Here is a 19,364-nt window from a genome sequence, read left to right on the forward strand (position 1 = left end):
TAATTTCTAATTTGTTTATTAAAGCCGATTTCGAACACTAGGAAAATATTTATCTCAAAATTTCACCCACAGCCTCATAAATTCTGAAAAAGCAACAATTTTTATTCTCTCCGGTATTTAGCCTTATTTACAATTTTTCCACAATGGATTTGCTGGTATAGATATAACTTCCTGTTTCCACTTTTAAAATACTTATTTCATGACTAATTCCATATACTTTGACTTGGCCTCAAATTCATCATTTGATGGGGGCATGGTTTCCTTTTGTATTTCAGGTGTTTACATTTCTTTTCACTATGATTAACAACCCTACTGTAAACAACTTTGTAGGCTTCTTTTTTTTTTCTTTCTTCCTTTAAGTTATTGCCTTGGGATAAATTTTCAGGCTTTTGAGGGTCACTGGGTCAAAGTGTAGGAGTATTTGCATTTACCAAGTGGCCTCCAATGGGTTTTAACCCCCTGAAGACTGAGTGAGAGGTCTCCCCCCAAGCACTACTGCACTAGATATTGTGTTTTGTTTTGTTTTGTTTTCGTCTTTCTAGGGCTGCACCCACGGCATATGGAGTTTCCCAGGCTAGGAGACGAATTGGAGCTGCAGCTATCGGCCTACACCACAGCCACAGCAATGCCAGATCCAAGCCATTTCTAAGACCTACACCACAGTTCATGGCAATGCTGGATGCTTAACCCACTGAGCGAGGCCAGGGGTCGAACCTGCATCCTCATGGATCCTAGTCGCATTTGTTTCTGCTGCTCAGGCTCTTTGTATAAGCCTCCCATATCTCTTACTGGGGAAAATTCTACATGATTTATATCTTTAATTATTTATGAAGAAGATTCTTTTTTTTATTAGCTTTTCCTAACTGATAATAAGTGGCATAGATGCATGCTGTTTGTATGATACATGTTTCTTGTATAAATAAATATTACTATTAACAAATGGTAGAGTGATGACTATAGCAATTAGCATGATTATTGTAACTGCACTGATTACTATGTACCAGGTACTATTCTAAGCATTTGACAATATTTCACTGAATGTTTATAACAACCCTGGGAGGTAGGCCTTATTATACCCATTTTGTGGATGAGGAAATTGAGGCTTGGGGGGGTTAATATGATTATTAATTGTTGAAGCCAAGATTGGAACCCAGATGTGTCTAAATCCAAGCGTTCTTGACTGCTTTGCAGAATGCCTCTTGTTTTTCCAATTCACAATCTGCTATTTTATCAAACTCACTATTTGTCTTAGTATACCTATGCATATGTATGTGTATTTCTCATATATCTGAGCATGTTTTATTACTTTGGCAATGTTCTCTAGTAGGATGACAGCAGTAAGAACTCTTGGCTTTTTTTCTGTTTTTAATTGAATTGCTTTCTGTGTTTTTCTTTCAAGGACCATGTTGTACCTGATTATCAAATAGAAGCACTATTTTAAATTTTTATTATTATTTCATATGTATATTATTATTAAATATAAATACATAATATGCAAAAAGGTAAAAATATATAAAATATAAAAATGTATTATTTCATATAATATTTTATATTTTTATTTTTTATTATTTTAAGGAAATATTCTTCTCATCCAAGTTTCAAGATTGTGTTGAATTTTATCAATTTGTTTTGGATAGCTACTGAAAGAATCATATAAATTATATGACTTCATATATTAATTAATACTTTTCCATATATAGAAATAAACCCTTGTGGTCCTGCAATAAAACACATTTGGTCATGATGAACTTTCTTTTACATATGGTACCAAATTTTCTATGTAATTATCTTTTAAAGTATTCCACAACCTTCCTGCTTTAATTAAGATAAAATCTAAGTTGCTGTGACATGAGGCCCCAATTATGATAGCCTATAGGAGAGAGATTTTTCATACTCAAGTAACAATCCTAAGGTGAGCTTTCAGGTTAGCAGGTGGCTCCTTTCAGAGACCTGGTTTCTTCTATGTTGTCATTTTGCCATCTCCTGAGGTATTTTACTTGTCTACATGCTTGAAGCTGAATCGTGATCTGTGTTCCAATTTGTAGGAAGAGGAAAGAATGAAAGTCCAGAGCAGATTTTTTTAAAAATAAATACAGTGGGAGTTGCACACATCTTTTTAGGTCCAAATTCATTGGTGATGATGTGGTTGTGGCCATACCTAGCAGCAAGTGATGTTTGTACTCGCTGGGTTGCTGGCCATAAACCCAGATTAAACCCCATTCACATGAAATCAGAGGAGGGGCAGATTTGGGTGGATGACCAGGGGCCTCTATCATATTGTCTTTTTTATATAACAATATACTTTGGACAGTTTCTCATTTAATACATATGGATCTTTTAGTTTTTAAATAAAATTTAATATTGCTTTGTAGTATTCTGTGGTAAGAGGAGCTATATTATTTGTTTGACTCATCTCTTATTGATTACCATTTAGGTTGTTTATACTCTTTCTCTACTATAAGCAGTGTTGTAGTGAATATTCTCTATGACATATCTTTAGAAATGCATAAGTTTTTCTATAGGATAGTATCTTAGAAGTGGAATTGCTTGTTTAAAAGGGGTATGTGTGTGTTTGTGTGTGTGTGTATCACCAAATTAACTTACAAAAAATTATATCAACGTAGACATTCACTACACAGAGTGAACCCTACTATCTAATACGAACAGGGAACAAAATGGATCCTAGAAATAAAATTACCAGGTAAATGAATTTGACTCCTGAAAATACCAAATCGAAAAATGAAAAATTAAACATAGTCTACTCTTTTTCTGTCATTCATTTCTAGAATCTGAGTGGAAAAGATCTCAAGCTTCCCCACTTACCAGCTGCATAGCCTTGCGGAAGTTTCTTATTCTCTAGATGCCTCAATTTGCTCATCTCTAAGATGGGGTAGTAACAGTTCCTACTTCACTGAGCTGATAGGATATTTTTACGTGATCCTGGTCTTTATTCTAGCAGGAACCTGGCATATGTTTAATTCTTGTCATTGAGGTTGGGGAACTATTCCTTGCCAGCTAAATGGGGACGTTGTACTCTTGCTCCACAGTATATAGTGCAGGGCTGAGGATATGGTGGGCAACCGCATATGTTTGATGGCAGAGTTATGTCTGCCTTTTCCTACATTCTGAAAGCACCATCAAAGAGCTTAATCTTCATGGATTAAAGGTGTTTTGAGCCCTCAAAGGTGTTTTGAGCCCTCCCTGGGAGCTGGAGAGGCTGATCCCCTTAACAGTACATATGAGCTCACTGGGGAAAACTCAGCTCTCCTAATGATTTCTGGCTGTTCCTTTGGGAGATGGGGAAAATCTAGAACATTCTGAAATCTTAAGAACTTAGGCTGTTTTTCAGTTTCTGAGGACTGGGAGGCTCTCTTCCATATTGCATCTGATCTTTCCAACAAGCCAATGAGTTCTCTTCACATCACTTGTAGGATGTTTGCGTCTTGATCATTTGCAAATTATTTACAGCCAAAGATATGAGGCTGACTGTGGATCAGTTCCTGGGCTGCATGTTGGGGATGTAGAGGTGAAAGAATCTCAGGTCCTTCTGTCATTATCAGTCCCTTGTCTCCCTCAACAACCTCCTATCCTGTCCCTCTGCCTGCACTCCTGACCTTCTCCCCAGTTCAATCCACTGTTCACACAGAGCCAGAGGAATCTCTGAAATGCAAATCTGGCTCAGCATCCCCAGAGGCTTCATTTTGCTTTCAGGATGAGTCCTTGAAATCCTTGGTAGAACTTACAAAGCCCTGAGAGGTTAACTATGCTCACTTCCCCAGGATCGTCTAAGACCACTGTCCTCTTCCCTCTCAACACCTTGGCATTCCTTCAACTTAGTCCTCCTCCTTCTTAGGCTTGGCACATACTGTGTCCTCTACCTAGAATGTCCCTCCTCTCTTCCTCTTTGCCTAATGAACTCCCATTCAATCTCTAGATATCTGTCTCAGTGTGACTTTCCTAGGAAAGATTTTTCCAGCATCTCCACATTCTCCCTTATAAAATCTATCACAGGAGTTCCCGACATGGCGCAGTGGAAATAAATCTGACTAAGATCTATGAGGATGCAGGTTCAATCCCTGGCATTGTTCAGTGGGTTAAGGATCTGGTGCTGCCTTGAGCTGTGGTGTAGGTCGCAGACGTGGCTTGGATCTGGCATTGCTGTGACTGTGGTATAGGCTGGTGGCTACAGCTCCAATTCAGCCCTTAGCCTAGGAACCTCCATATGTTGCAGGTGGGGTCCTAAAAAAGCAAAATATATAAAAAAAATAAAATCTATCACCCAGCATGAAAAGTCATGTTTGGGTATTTCTCTAATTATTCTCTGTCCTGCTAGATAAACTCCCAGAGGACAGTGACACATTCATTTATTCAATACTTACTGAGTGCTTACTATGCTCCAGGCAATGAGCACCTTTTTGTCTCTAAAAAAAGACAAAAAAACCCCCACCTATTTACACCAAATATCCCCTTCCCCACAAATTCAGAAGGAGGGAGATTGTAGATTGTTCAATATACTTTTTCTAAAAATAAAAAGTATTAAAATTTAATTTAACTTGAACTAAAGTGAGATGAAACCACAGGATTTGTTGAATTTTGGTAATTGCTTCCTCCAAAAAAGAGATCAGTCTTTTTAAAGTTTTTAAATATACATTATGAAATGTAGTAAGGGTTTGGAGTCATAGAGGTACTTTTTTATAATACGTGTTTGAGGTTTGGATTAACTTCCTGCAGGGAAAGATGAGAATGGCATTTCCACTGAGCCACGATGGGAACTCCTGTTCTTATTCTTGAAGGACATGTTGAATGGTTATAAGTTCTGTATCACTCTTTTCCTTAAAACTTGTAGATGCTACACTATACATTGTTGTGGAGAAGTCAGACACTGGCCAAATTTCAGCACCCCTCAACCCTCCCCTTTCCCTGTAGGTTACTTACTCTTCCTATCAGGTGGTTGGAAGCATTTCTATAACCATATATAGATCTCTATAAGATATATATACATACATAGAGTAAGATATATATATATCTTCTTATACATATTACATATCCATAATATATATCATAGATATATATCTCCTTTTATATATATGATATATACATATATGTATACTTACATATCATTTATCATATATATGTGTGTATATATAGATCATATATATATGTATTCTTAACATGGTATTCTTTTCCATTCTACAAGTTCAGTTCTTCCTTCAGTAGAGAAAAATTTTTCTTCTCATATCTTCAAATTGGTTCTTTGTTCCTTTGTTTTTTCACTACTTCAGAGACACCGTGATTGTAAATTTTTCATCAATCTCTCAACTACAGGTCCATTATTCTACCTCTAAATACTTCAATCTTTCTGTCCCTCTCTTAAAAAAAATGTATTGGGGAGTTCCTGTTGTGACTTAGAAGATAACAAAACCAACTAGTATCCATGAGGATGCAGATTCAATCCCTGGCCTTGCTCATTGGATTAAGGATCCAGGTTGCTGTGAGCTGTGATGTAGGTCACAGACATGGCCTGGATCCTTCATTGCTATGGCTGTGGCATAGGCCAACTTGTATAGCTCCCATTCAACCCCTAGCCTGGGAACTTCCATATGTCACAAGTGTGGACCTAAAAAGAACAAAAAAAACAAAAACAAAAACAACCCCAAAAAACAAACAAACAAACAAACAAACAAACAAAAAATTCATTGAAGTATGTACAGTTGACTTACTTGAGTGTTTGATTAATTAATGTGTTTAATTAGAAACATTAATGTGTTTAATGTTGTGTTAGTTTCAGATGCACAGCAAAGTGAATCAGTTATACATATACATATATCCATTCTTTTTCAGATTCTTTTGCCATATAGCTTATTATGGAATATTGAGTAAATTTTCCTGTGCTATCTGCTAAGTCCTTGCTACTTACTGATTTTGTATATAGCAGTGTGTATATACCAGTCCCAACCTCCCAATTTATTGCTCCCTGCTATGTTTCCCCTTTGCTAACCCTAAGTTTGGTTTTGAATTCTTTGAGTCTGTTTCTGTTTTGTAAATAAGTTTTTTTTGTATAATTTTTATGAGTCCATGTATTAGTGATCTAATAAGATATTTGTCTTTCTCTGACTTATTTCACTTAGTATGAGAATCTCTAGGTCCATCCATGTTGCTGCAAATGGAATGGTCTCATTCTCTTTTTTTACCGTTGAGTAAGAGTCCATTGTATATATGTATCACATCTTCTTTAATCCTTTTTGATGGACATTTAGGTTGCTTCCATGTCTTGGCTATTGTAAATAGTGCTGCAGTGAACATTGGGATGCATGTATCTTTTTGAATTATGGTTTTCTCCGGATATATGCCTAAGAGTGAGATTGCTGGATCATAAGGTAGTTCTACTATTTAGGTTTTTAAAGAACCTCCATACTGTTCTTCATAGTGGTTGCACCAGCTTACATTGCCACAACAGTGCGACCCATGACCAACATTCTCCACACTTCTCCAGCATTTATTGTTTGTAGACTTTTTGATGATGGCCATTCTGACTGCGGTAATGTGATAACTCATTGTAGTTTTGATTTACATCTCTAATAATTAGTGAGGTTGAACATCTTTTCCTGGGTGTTTTGGTCATCTGTCTTCTTTGGAGAAATGTCTGTTCTGATCATTTTAAAATTGGGTTGTTTGTTTTTTTGATATAAAGCTGTATGAGATGTTTGTATATTTTGGAGATTAATCCTTTGTCAGTTGCTTTGTTTGCAAAGATTTTCTCCCATTCTGTGAGTTGTCTTTTCGTTTTGTTTAGGATTTCCTTTGCTATGCAAAAGTTTTTAGTTTAATTAGGTCCCATTTGTTTATTTTTGTTTTTATTTTCGTTACTCTAGGTGGATCCAACATGATATTGCTGTGATCTATGTCAAGAGTGTTTTGCCTGTTTTCCTCTAAGGGTTTTGTAGTATGCAGTCTTATGTTTAGGGCTTTAATCCATTTTGAGTTTATTTTTATAGTGTTAGAGTGTTCTAATTTCATTCTTTTGCATGTAGCTGTCTGGTTTTCTTTCCTTCTTTTTACCTTCTTGTTCGCATCTCAGTCTATCCCCACTAAATCAATTTGAGGCTTTTTCTGTTTTTTCCTTCATATTTCCAACATATTTGTTCGTTCTATATTTTTTATAATTTTGTGCTTAATTCTATTATTTTGGTCTTCAATTTATTTCCTTAGATTGTAATCTTCTTTCATTTTGTGCAATCCTCTCATCTCACCTCTGATTCCTATTTTCTTTTTTTTTTTTTTTTGGATTCTAATTTTTCCTTGAGTCAAAGCATTTGTGGTATACATTTTGCACAAAAATGCATTTTTGATGTGTTTCTTGCATCTATATTTCCATGCTAACATCTGTCTCCTGCATATTTCCTTTCTTCTTTCCTTTGTACCTTCCCTCCCCTCTTTCCTTCCTCTTTTGACTACACTATTTTTGTGTAGTTGCCATGCCGTTTGTTTTCATTTAGCTTCTTTTTGATACAGAAATTTCTACCAGGATTTTCTCTACCTAAATACATTGTGTAGGTCAGTGTTCATTGTTTTTCCTATCTTGTCCCAAGATCTCTGTCTTCTCTTCTGTGCTTAGTTGAGAACTGGATACTTTGTGTCTGCTTTGTTACTGCTTAGGTGGTAGGGAAAAGGGGAAGTTCAGCTGGAGCTGTGGGTAGTGGTGCTTGTGGGATTGGTTTCTGCTTTTTTTCTATAACTTTGCTCATAGTCCAACACTTGAGTTTATTATACCCAAGTAGGGGCATATTTTTATTCCCTTGGGCAGGTAGATGTAGGGCATAGAATCTTTCACCAGTTCTAGGTAGAATCACAGGGACAATCTGCCCAGGTGTTTATTTTCCGGCCTGACCCAACTATTCCCAGCACCTACTATCACTCCCCTGCCGAAAAGAGGAAGAAAATATGGACAAAATCCAAGGAGTTGGGCCACTCTGCTGTTTCTCAGAAGTGCAGGGTAGAGGGAGTGACAGCTTGAGTTGGGGCTTTCCATATGTCTCCTGCCACTTAATCCATGAAAGGGGCTTGTTTTATTTGTTTTCTCTTTTATCTTCCTTCCTGGTAAATCCCTTTATATTACTGGAGATAATCAGTCCTGGTAGGACACTGTGCTATCATTCTGCCTTTCCTCTTCCTTCCTCTTCAGTATGAAAAGCAAATAGCAGCATAGGCAGTTTTTTGGTCTTGCTGGAGTATGGTTCTGGTGGGCTGGAGAGCCTTCTACTCTAGAGAAACTTTCTGAACCACCTCCACAGGCAGCTTTCTCACCCCTCTATCCAGTTTTCATCTGGTTCTGTAGCCACAAAAATGGCTACAAATATTTGCCACAACTTTCCTCTCACCTCTTCCTCTCAGTACTGATTCTCTGAAGGAAGAAGAGAAAGTTATGAAGGGTGGGAGCTCTACACTTATTCCTAGTAAGTTCTGTCTTTCTCTGGCCATTATTTTAACTGATTATTGCCTTTTCCTGTGTTTGGGAGTTGTCAACATATTTTCGGATGGTTTAAAATGTTGTCATTGTTATTGTTGTTAATTTGGTTGCATTCAGGGGGAGGATGGCTGATTCTGGGATCTATTTGTTCTGGGATCACTCTTAAGACAGACATTTTAGCAGGACTAGAAGCCCTAACTAGTTCCCTTTTGGAGGGTAGGGGGTCAACCTAGGAGATTTTTCTAGGCAAAAGCCCCTCATATGACTTTCCCATGATTATTAGACCTTGTATGTTTCAGTCAATCATATAGATTTCTCAGAAGCCCCCTGCTTCACAATCTCTCTTCTGGGTGCAGTGGGGTTATCTAAAGGTAGAGTGAGGCCAGAGGCACCTTGGGGTTTGCCATCCATCACATGGAAGTGTCAGAGGGCAGTCAGTGCCAGGATAGAACCTGAGAGGTGACAGGTAGCTAAGAGAACATCCAATCCAAACTCATTTCCAAAGAAGGATTGCTGACTGCACCATCTCTGACAGATGGCCCTCAGGACTTTTCTGGATGCCTTGAGTACCAGGAAACTCATGAACACCGTTTGGTTATTGGAAAGCTCAAAGTATTTAAACATTCTTTACCTTAGCCTGACTATACCTCCTCTTCTTTCTGCATGGTCTCCCTTGGGAGGCTTCTAATTCACATGACTTCCAATCTTAGCTCCATTTAGATGACCACCACAACTTGCCCATAGTTCTGATCTGTGGCTTGGACTACAGTTTTGGAAATCTGCTGGGTCAAAACCCATGAAAGATGGTAAGCCAGGGATAACGATAAAGTCCTGTGTGCAAATGGAAAGTAACCATTGTTTGGGATGAAGATGCCCAATTTGGCTCAAGTAAAAGAGATTTGAGACTTTTAATCCTAAATATGCTATGGGCCCATGGTAAGGCACAGCAAGTCTATGCCAAATGAATAAGGTCAATGCCAAGAACATTTGCTAATGTTCTCCTGAGCTAGGAGTTTGATAGAACACATCTGGGCCTCTGGGACAGCAACGACCAAAATGTGTGCAGGCAGGGGATGGTATCTAGAAGCCACATGAACAGGTGGGAAAATGGGGCTACAGCCTGAAGAAAGGAAGCTTTGGAGAGATACACAAATGGTCTTCAAACAGGAGAAAGATGGGTGGGAAAGAGAACCCTTAGTTTGTTCTTTCTGCCTTCAGAGCACAGACCCAGGGTAGTTTTAGGAGATTTTTTTTTTAAGGCTGCTCATTGGTTCTGTTGACTAGGAGGCATCTACTTCTGAAATCTGTAGAAACTATAGTGGCCTTAGCTTTACTCTGGAAAAACCCTGCTTGCACTCCTATCTATAGGGATCTGGAGCCAGATACTGATTTCCACACAGGACAGATGATGAAATTGTTGAATTCATTTAAGGAAGCATAGTTGGGCAGCAGGCCTCCCAAGAAGCCTACCAAAGAGAAGGGACTTTTCCAAACGTTATAGCCAAAGAGCCAAGCACCTTTCAGTTGGTAAAAAACCAATGTCAGATTCCAGACACAAGAGCTTGCTCGGTACTGTGGAGAGCAATGGGAAGAACATAGAATATGGAGCAGAAAGAATTTTTTTAAGTCTATACCATTTACTAGTTTTGTGACCTTAAGTGAGTTATTAGCCTTGCTTGGTTTACCCACCTGTAAAATGGGATGATTAAGATCTAGCCTTTGGGTCATTGCCAGGGTAAAAGTATAATTATAAAGCCCCTGCATGTAACTAGGTTCTAATCAATGTTAAAGCCCTTCCTTACCTCCCTGACGCAAGTTGCCAAGATTACTGCTGTGATTTCAAAGAGACATCTTATAAGCCAAACACTTTTTTCCAGGGCCCTCTTCTGTACTCTCCCCAGCTATTGAGGAAGAAGAGTCCAAGTGCGGCTTGGATGTCATGCCCAATATTTCTGATGTGCTGCTTCGCAAACTTCGGGTCCACAAGTCTCTCCCTGGAAGGTAAAATTGGGGCATGGGTTGCACAAGACCCCACCTTGGGGAGGGGGTGTGGCCCTGTGTTTGATTCTTGGTAGGACACAGGAGCACCAGGCTCGATTTTTGACCCCAGAAGAATCAAAAATCTAATAGTGCAGCCAGGGCTAATGCACTGAAAACAAAAAGAATAATAAAGGGCCAGGTGAGGTGGTTTCCACTCAAAGAGCAGGTGGGGTTCATAGGTGGGTGTGAGGGTCCCAGAGGCTCATAGCAGTGGGGAGGGGGCGTTGGGCCAGGGGAAATGGTTTCAATCTCAGATCTGCCATTTACCTCTAACTGGGAGGCTGTAGGTGAGATATCTATATGGATAGAGATGTAGAACACTGGGAAGCAGATGAGGCAGGACTGCTTGGAAAACCTGCCAGGCTCTTTCACACATGGGGAGAAGGTGCTTTTGCTTCCTGAGCCTCAGCCTCCTTACCTGTGTAAGAGGGGCCTAAGTGCTCTGTCAGTGATAGGGAGCTGCTCTAGCTAGCGGAGATCACAAGTGAGCAGTAACTCAGGACCCTGTCAGCACATGGCGGCCCTTGATCATTGGATTGAACAGTGTTTGGTGTACAAAGGAAAGAAGAGAGGGTATCGCCAAGCAATAGGAATAGGCTGAGTGCCCACAAGTGACAGGGGTCCTCCCAGGCTCTGCAACTAGAGACTGAACCACTGGGGGAGGTAGGGGGAAGGGCCTTGAGGAGGAACAATCAGACATAACAGAGCTCCCTAACTTGGTGGTAAATATGAAAGGAAGATAAGTTTTGCCAGTGGGTGTGATGTATTCAAATTCCACTGTAATCAGCTAAAACAGAGAGAGCCACACTCAGGGACCTAGCAACTAAACCAACATCAGGAAAAGTGCTGGAGACAAGTCAGAAGCCATCTGCATCCACTGCTGGAGGAGGACATGGGTAAATCGCTTCACCTTCTGGAAGGCAGAGCAGGGTGTCCAGAGGCAGGAAACCAAAGGAGAAGCACCCCAAGTACACTGCAGGTTCCAGAGCAAATTGACATGCTGTGTGTCTTTTAGTGTTTGTAACAAGCCAGTGAGGCAGAAAAGGGAGATTTTATTTTGTTTATCTTTAGTGAGGGACCAGAGAAGCAAAGCAACGTGATTCCAGACCTAATGCCTCTCCATCTATACCAAAGGCCTATCATAAATACCCCAACAATCATGGGGCTGCTTCAGCCTGCAAGGAACAGGGCTGGTCAGGAATGTGATTGGCTTCTTTTTCCTCAAAGTGGAAGATAATTAGTGTGATTAGAGCTCCAGCTAATTAAATTCCCCCAGCTTCCCCAAGAGGGTGACTAGGCAGTTATAGCTTCCTTGAGTAAGTTGAAAACTCCTAATTACCAACCATGAGGCTATATTGGACCTGCATGGTCAATGAATAGGATTCATGTCTGGAGCATGTGGTCTAGGCTCTCGGATTGAGGTCCATGCTGCCATGCACTGTGTCCGTAGCTACATTGCCTGTTCCCAACCTCCCTGCTCCTGGCCTTAATAGAGGCTACTTCCAGCCTGGACCCTCCATTGGGCCCAGAACTTTCTAGCCCTAGTTTGGGGCTTGGGGTAGATGTATCCTAAGATGCTCTCCAACAAGAGTAGGTCAGAGCTTCAGGATTCCTTCCCCCAGCAGAAATATGGGAAGACAATACTTGAATTTTAATATAAAGGAGGAGTTGGTTTCATGTTCTCTGGTGGTTTTTGTTTTTTGTTTTTTGTGGATTTTGTTTTGTTTTTTGGGTTTTTGTTTTTTGCTTTTTAGGGCCACACCCATGGTATATGGAGGTTCCCAGGCTAGGGGTCAAATCAGAGCTACAGCTGCCAGCCTCAGCCACAGCCACAGCAACAGGATCTGAGCCACTCCTGCCACCTACACCACAGCTCATAGCAATGCCAGATTCTTAACCCACTGAGCGAGGCCAGGAATCAAACCCACAACCTCATGGTTTCTAGTTGGATTTGTTACCACTGTGCCACAATGGGAACTCCTCGTGTTCTCTGTTGAATATGTGAATCAGGATTAGACCATAACAAGATAGAGTTCATAGGGTCTGCAAGTTGAATGGGTTCAGTAGAAAAACCAGGTCTGGAATCAAAATAGGGACACGGTCAGTGGTTGGTTAACAAGAGTGCAAAGAGTAGATGACCCTGAATGAGGTAGCCCAGGGTCAAACACCAATGGAAGCAACACATACGCATTTAATCAACAAATATTCATTGAGTATTATGTGCCAACATTAGGATGAAAAAGAAGACACACTATCTGTTCTCATGACAGATAGGGAGATAAATGACATTCAGGTAACAAATGAATGATTTCAGATGGCCAAGATTCCAGGAAAACCACAAAATGGGCACATGTAGAGAATGACATGGGAATAGAACATTGGGTAGGGGTCAAGGAAGGCCTCCATGATAAAGTAGTAATTAATTTGAGACAAGCCAATGACCAAAAGAAGACATCCATGCAAAGATTTTGGTGCAGAGATTTCTAGACTAAAAGTGCAGTTATTGGGAGTTCTCTTCGTGGTGCAGTGGAAATAAATCCAACTAGAATCTGTGAGGATGTGATTTCTATCCCTGACCTCACTCCGTGGGTCGGAGATCCGGTGTTGCCATGAGCTGGGGTGTAGGTCGTAGACACAGCTCAGATCCTGTGTGGCTGTGGCTGTGGCATAGGGCAGCAGCTACAGCTCTGATTCGACCCCTGGCCCAGGAACCTCCATATGCCGCAAGTACAGCCCTAAAAAGCAAAAATAAATAAATAAATAAATAAATAAATAAATAAAATAAAGCAGTTATTTCAATAGGTAGTGCTTGGATGATTGGATACATGCAAAATCACATGCAAAAGAGTAAAATTGGACTGCTACCTCCCACAACACACAAACATAAACTCAAAATGTATCATAGGTCTAAATGTAAAAGCTAATGCTATAAAATTGTCAGAGGAAAACATAGGAGCAAGTCCTGGTGACTTCCAGCTAGTCCATGGTTTCTTAAATATGACACCGAAAAGCACAAGCAATGAGAGAAAAATAGATAAATAGCATGTCATCAAAATTAAAACCTTTCATGATATAAACCGTTCTATCAAGAAAGTAAAAAAGACAGCCCACAGAATGGAAGGAAATATTTGCAAATCATATATATAATAAGGGACGTGTTTCTAGAATATAATATATAATATATAAAGAACTCATAATTTGATAAAAAGACAACTAATTTTTAAATATTTTTATTGTAGTTGATGTACAATATTATATGTTACAGGTGTATAGTGAGCCACAATTTTTAAAGGTTATACTCCCTCCATTTTTAGTTGTTATAAAATATTGGCTATATTCCCTGTGTCGTCCTATATATCCTTGTAGCTTATTTTTCATATAATTTTTTTGGTCATGTTCACTAGTTTGCTGTATTTTTTTAGATTCCACACATAAATGACATCAATACAGTATTTGTCTTTCTCTCTTTTTTTTTGTCGTCTATTTTTTTGTCTTTTTCGCCATTTCTTGGGCCGCTCCCACGGCATATGGAGGTTCCTAGGCTAGGGGTTGAATCGGAGCTGTAGCCTCCAGCCTACGCCAGAGCCACAGCAACGCTGGATCAGAGCTGCGTCTGCAACCTACACCACAGCTCACGTCAACGCCGGATCGTTAACCCACTGAGCAAGGGCAGGGACCGAACCTGAAACCTCATGGTTCCTAGTTGGATTCGTTAACCACTGCGCCATGACGGGAACTCCTTCTTTCTCTTTCTGACTTACTTCACTTAGCATAATATCCTCCAGCTCCAGCTATATTCTTAAAAATGGCAAAATTTCATTCATTTTTATGGCTGAGTAATATTAACTAATTTTTTTATTTTGTTTTCTTTTCTTTTTTTTCCCTTCTTTCTTTCTTTTCTTTTCTTTTTTTTTTTAGGGCCACATTCTCAGCATATGGAGGCCAAGTTAGAGCTATAGCCGCTGGCCTATGCCACAGCCACAGCAATGCTGGATCCGAGCCACATCTGCGACCTACACCGCAGCTCACGGCAATGCTGGATCCTTAACCCACTGAGTTAGGCCAGGGATCAAACCTGCGTCCGCATGGATGCTAGTCAGATTCATTTCTGCTGAGCCATGACAGGAACTCCAACTAATTTTTTTTAAATATGCAAAGGATTTAAAAGACATTTCTTCAAAGAATGTACATGAGGGGTCAATAAGCACATGAAAGGATGCCCGCCATCATTGGTCACTAAGGAAATGCAAATTTAAATGATTTATCATGAATAATAAGTGATAAACTTATTAAATGAATGACTTCTCATTTATCATAAGTGACTAAAATGAGATATCATTTTATATCCCTAAAGTGGTTAAAATGAAAAAGAGGGACAGTAATTAATGTTGGTGAGGATGTGGAAGAATTGAAATTCTCAGTAAAATGGTGCACCCACTTTAGAACAACAGTTTGGCAGTTCATCAAAAATTCAAACATACAGGAGTTCCTGTTGTGGTGCAATGAGATCAGCAGCATCTTGGGAGCACTGAGATGTAAGTTGGACCCCCAGCCCAGCACAATGAGTTAACAATCCTGTGTTGCCACAGCTGTGGCTTAGTTTGCAGCTGTGGCTTGGATCTGTTCCCTGGCCTGGGAGCTCCATGTGCCATGGGGCTGTGAAAAATGGAAACAAACAATATAAACATACAGTTACCATATGGCCCAACTAGTCCACTCCTAGCTATGTAACAAAGAGAAATAAAAATATATGTCCACACACAGACTTATACATAAATGTTCAATAATAGCATTTTTCATAATAGCTAAAAAGTGGAAGCAAGCCAAATGTCTGTCAACTGATAAATAGAGAAATAAAATGAGATATCCATAAATGGATTACTATTCAGCCATGAAAATTAAACACTTGTATACACTACTACATGGATGAACCTTGGAAACATTATGCTAAGTGAAAAAGGCAGTCACAAAAGATCACATGTCATACGATGTCATTTATATGAAATATCCAGAATTGGGAAATCCATAGAGGTGACTTGGTGGCTGCCTAAGGCTGGGGCTGCTGATTGAACAAGTTACTACTAATTGGTACAGGGTTCCTTTTGGAGATGATTAAAAAGTTCTAAGGTTGACTGTAATGATGGTTGTACAGTTCTATGAATATACTAAAAACTACTGATTTGCAAATGTAAAAGGGTAAATTTTATGGTATGTGAATTATATTTCAATAAAATTATTACAGAAGAGAAAGAGAAAAAGAACCTTTGTATATGCAAAGGTCCTGGGGCCACAGTGAGTTAAGAATGTTCGAAGAGCAAAATGGCCAAGTGGCTAAAGATTGGGAAGAGAGTCTGGTAGGAGCCACACAGAGGGCCTTGATTTTATTCTAAGGCCAATTAAGGCAGTTTGTATTCTGAGGCATGCAGTGACAGAGTGGTCCCTTTGTCAGTCACCTGCTAGGCCTCTGTCTTTCTGGAGGGCACTGGCTCTGCCCCCAAGCTGCCTGTGCCAGTTCAGGAGGCATAGCTCTCTGCTTTGGGAGCTGGTCCTGTCATGTGGCTTCTTTATCTAAACCACACCTCCTTGAGTCGTTGGGCCCTTGTGCATTTATAACACGTGTTCTATAGCAAAAAACAAACAAACAAACAAAACAAAAAAAGGAAGAAAGAGTAATCAAAATAGAAAACTGTAGTTAATAATTGATGAAAATAGGCAGTTTTCACATAATAGCCAAACAAAGCCAGGAGTTAAAGGCAAGCTCAGCAAGTTTTGCTAAGTCGCCTAAGCAAGATGTACGTGTTCTTTATGATGTTTGAGATTGTGCTGGCTGAACCACAGAGGAAAGGGCCTGATGGGTGGGGTTATGGCAAGAATTCTAAGCATCAAACATCTTTGCACTTGTTTATCCCGTGCTCTGTCCTCTGCTGACTTGATGGCCGTGGGGTCTTTTTGCCTCATCCTGACAGGAAGCTTCTCATAGTCCCTTGTCAGGGGTGAGAACCAGCCCCTTGCAGAGAGAACTGACCCCTACCTTTGCTCTCAGGGTCCCTCCACACCCGTCAAAGGGAGGAAGCTGTGTTTCCTGAGAATCTTATTGATGGCACGCTCTGTTGCCAAGTCTTGTGATGCAGGTAGAACCTCTCCCCGTTCTCCCACCCCAGCACAGGAAAGGGCCTGTGCATTATTTACGTTGTCGAGGTTTCAGAGCGTGTCTCGCTTTAGTCACCAACCAGAGAGGCAGGAGCAGCCGAGCAAGCATGGGGTGCAGAGGATGCTGGCTGCCGGAACCACACCCTCTGCACCAGCTGGCACTCTCTTGCCGGATCTCTGATTCCAGCTATGAGAGGAGGTCCTTGCGGCGGAGAGGAATGCTGGCCACTCTTTCCTACCATTTATCCTCTGGCTCACATGCCCTCTTGTCATAACCCTCAGAGGCAGGAGAAGGGACAGGCTTTGCAGACCTGGGCAACCTTGGAAAAATTAGAACAGTTGTTCAGATGTACACAGTTTATAAAGCCCACAGTTTATGTATTCTCTTAAGTCCTCACAACAAGCCTGTGTGTTGGTCCTAATAATAGCTAACATCTCCCGAGTGTGGATATCATATGTATATACACATCTATACTACATGTATATACATGTATACATATGCACACATAAATACATAGGTGGGTGCCATATATATGAATATAGACACACATATAGACATACATACATCTATTCCTTATAAGACTCCTTCAAGGTAGAGATACCACTCACATGTTACAGATGAACACACTTAGAAAGAAGTCATAGGTAGTAGAGGTTCTCATGGAGCGCTGACCCTAGGATCTAATACTTTTTATCACATTTCCTCTGTCAGAGTCACTGGGCGAACATCTCATGGGTTACAGACTCACCAACCCCGCTGACTCCATGCCTGAAAACACTTGGTTGCTGGTTGTTCAAAGGCACCTTTCAGTTTAGCTTGTAGGTTGGATAAAGTTCATTTGCGTGTCTTTTCTCTTTTCACAGCGCCCCTCCACTCACTGAAAAGGAAGTTGAGGTAAGTACTTCCACTGCTTTATGAAGTTGAACGTCTGGGTTTGAGTGGGTTTATTCACAGCATTCCCTTCTCCAGCCTCTGCTCCTGATGTTTTTACACAAGAAGGAGAATGAGTGACCATGGGGAGAATATGGGCCTTGCAATCAGCCCTATTGGACTGCTGAGGCCACCCCACCCCAATGAATGAAAGATTTTGACACATTTGGTCAGAGAGGAGAAGGTAGGTGGAAATTCCACATTTTTTTTTAAGGATTGTTTGTGTTCTTTAAAAGTATGATTTAGGTGAAGTTCTCATCATGGCTCAGCAGAAATGAATCTGACTAGCATCCATGAGGACACAGGTTCGATCCCTGCCCTCACTCAGTGGGTTAAGGATTCTATGTTGCTGTGACTATGGTGTAGGCCAGTGGCTGCAGCTCCGATTGGACCCCTAGCCTGGGAACCTCCGTCTGCTGTAGGTGCAGCCCTAAAAAGACAAAAAAAAAAATGTATATATGACTTAGGTGATATGCAAAGTCAGTTGAGAGGCTATAGAACTGAATCAAGTTTTTTTCAAAGTGACTGATAGGTGGTCACATTTCAAACTTTGGCCTGGAGGAAGAAGGTGCCTGCCTTCTGAGGGTTTCAGACATAAGAAAGTCAGCTCAGCCAAGGCAGGAGGTGATGCTGTCCGTTCTCCCACCTTCCTCAATCCCCCACATTCGTCCCCTTATGGGGCCTCCTTGTCTCTGTAGAGATGTTGTCCTGATCAGGGTGGCGAGTGAGCTGAGAGGGATTTGTTGGCACTTCATTCTGGTGAACGAGGAGATGGACAGAGAGAATGCTTCCAAAGTGAGACAGAAAGGACCTCCACCACCAGCAGCAGTTTGTTTCCATGATAGTCACGTTGGTATTGATGGAAGGAAGCAAGAACATGGACAATTCCAGAATCTTTTCACTCCAGGTTGGCACAATGGAAGGATGGATGGGGAGTTCCCATCGTGGCTCAGTGGAAATGGATCTGACTAGGACGCAGGTTCGATCCCTAGCCTTGCTCAGTGGGTTAAGGATCCAGCATTGCCGTGAGCTGTGGTGTAGGTCACAGATGTGGCTCGGATCCCACCAGCAGCTGCAGCTCTGATTTGACCCCTAGCCTGGGAACCTCCATATGCTGCAGGTGCAGCCCTTAAAAAAAAAAAAAAAAAAAAAAAGGCTGCAAAGCTGAAGTCTTAATAGCATGGGTTTGCCATGGACATGGCACTTACTAGCTATTAAGGCACACGTATCCATCCTTTCATCTGACTCTTGCATCAGCTCTGAGAAACAGGTAGAGCAGGAAGCAGAACAAAGGAAGAAACTGAGAGATGGAAATAACTTACCTGAGATCCTAGACCCAGCGCTTTGCAGAACCAACATTTGGATCCACGTGTTCTGACTGAATCCAGGGCTCTGCATTCAGCCTTTAAAGGGATAGCTCAGGTATAGAGAAATAAGCAGTGGGAATTATTAATAAACTGGACTGAGACTTGGGCAGGACAGAACATCCTCACCCATCAACACTGCTGAAGATGCCATGGGCGGTGTGGATAACGGAGCACTCCCGTCCTCAGGTGTGTGCCCTGCAGTCCATGCTCACATGGTGAAAGGAATGCAGGCTTTGGAATGCGATAGTGTGAGACTGGATCCTGGCTCTCCTGCTCCCAGGGGTCAGCTTGAACCAGTCAGCGACCTCTCTGGTCTCTATCTCTTTCCCCATAATGTGGATATAATGGTTCCTAACACACAGGGTTGTTGAGGCATTAAATGAACTACGGTGCATGAAACTCCTGCCAG

At 40.9% G+C, this 19,364-nt stretch overlaps 1 protein-coding gene across 13 annotated transcripts in view; it reads left to right on the forward strand.

Annotated features, from left to right (window-relative positions):
- Positions 1 to 19,364, forward strand: part of IRAG1 (inositol 1,4,5-triphosphate receptor associated 1) — a 145,934-nt gene that overhangs the window by 85,731 nt on the left and 40,839 nt on the right. For all 13 annotated transcript variants that reach the window (XM_047776283.1, XM_047776284.1, XM_047776285.1 and 10 more), the window contains 2 exons: positions 10,345 to 10,468; positions 17,522 to 17,552. In XM_047776283.1, coding sequence (XP_047632239.1) covers positions 10,345 to 10,468; positions 17,522 to 17,552 — 155 coding nt within the window. The remainder of the gene's footprint in view (positions 1 to 10,344; positions 10,469 to 17,521; positions 17,553 to 19,364) is intronic.

The sequence above is a fragment of the Phacochoerus africanus genome, chromosome 4, assembly GCF_016906955.1.
Source record: "Phacochoerus africanus isolate WHEZ1 chromosome 4, ROS_Pafr_v1, whole genome shotgun sequence".
NCBI lineage: Eukaryota > Metazoa > Chordata > Mammalia > Artiodactyla > Suidae > Phacochoerus > Phacochoerus africanus.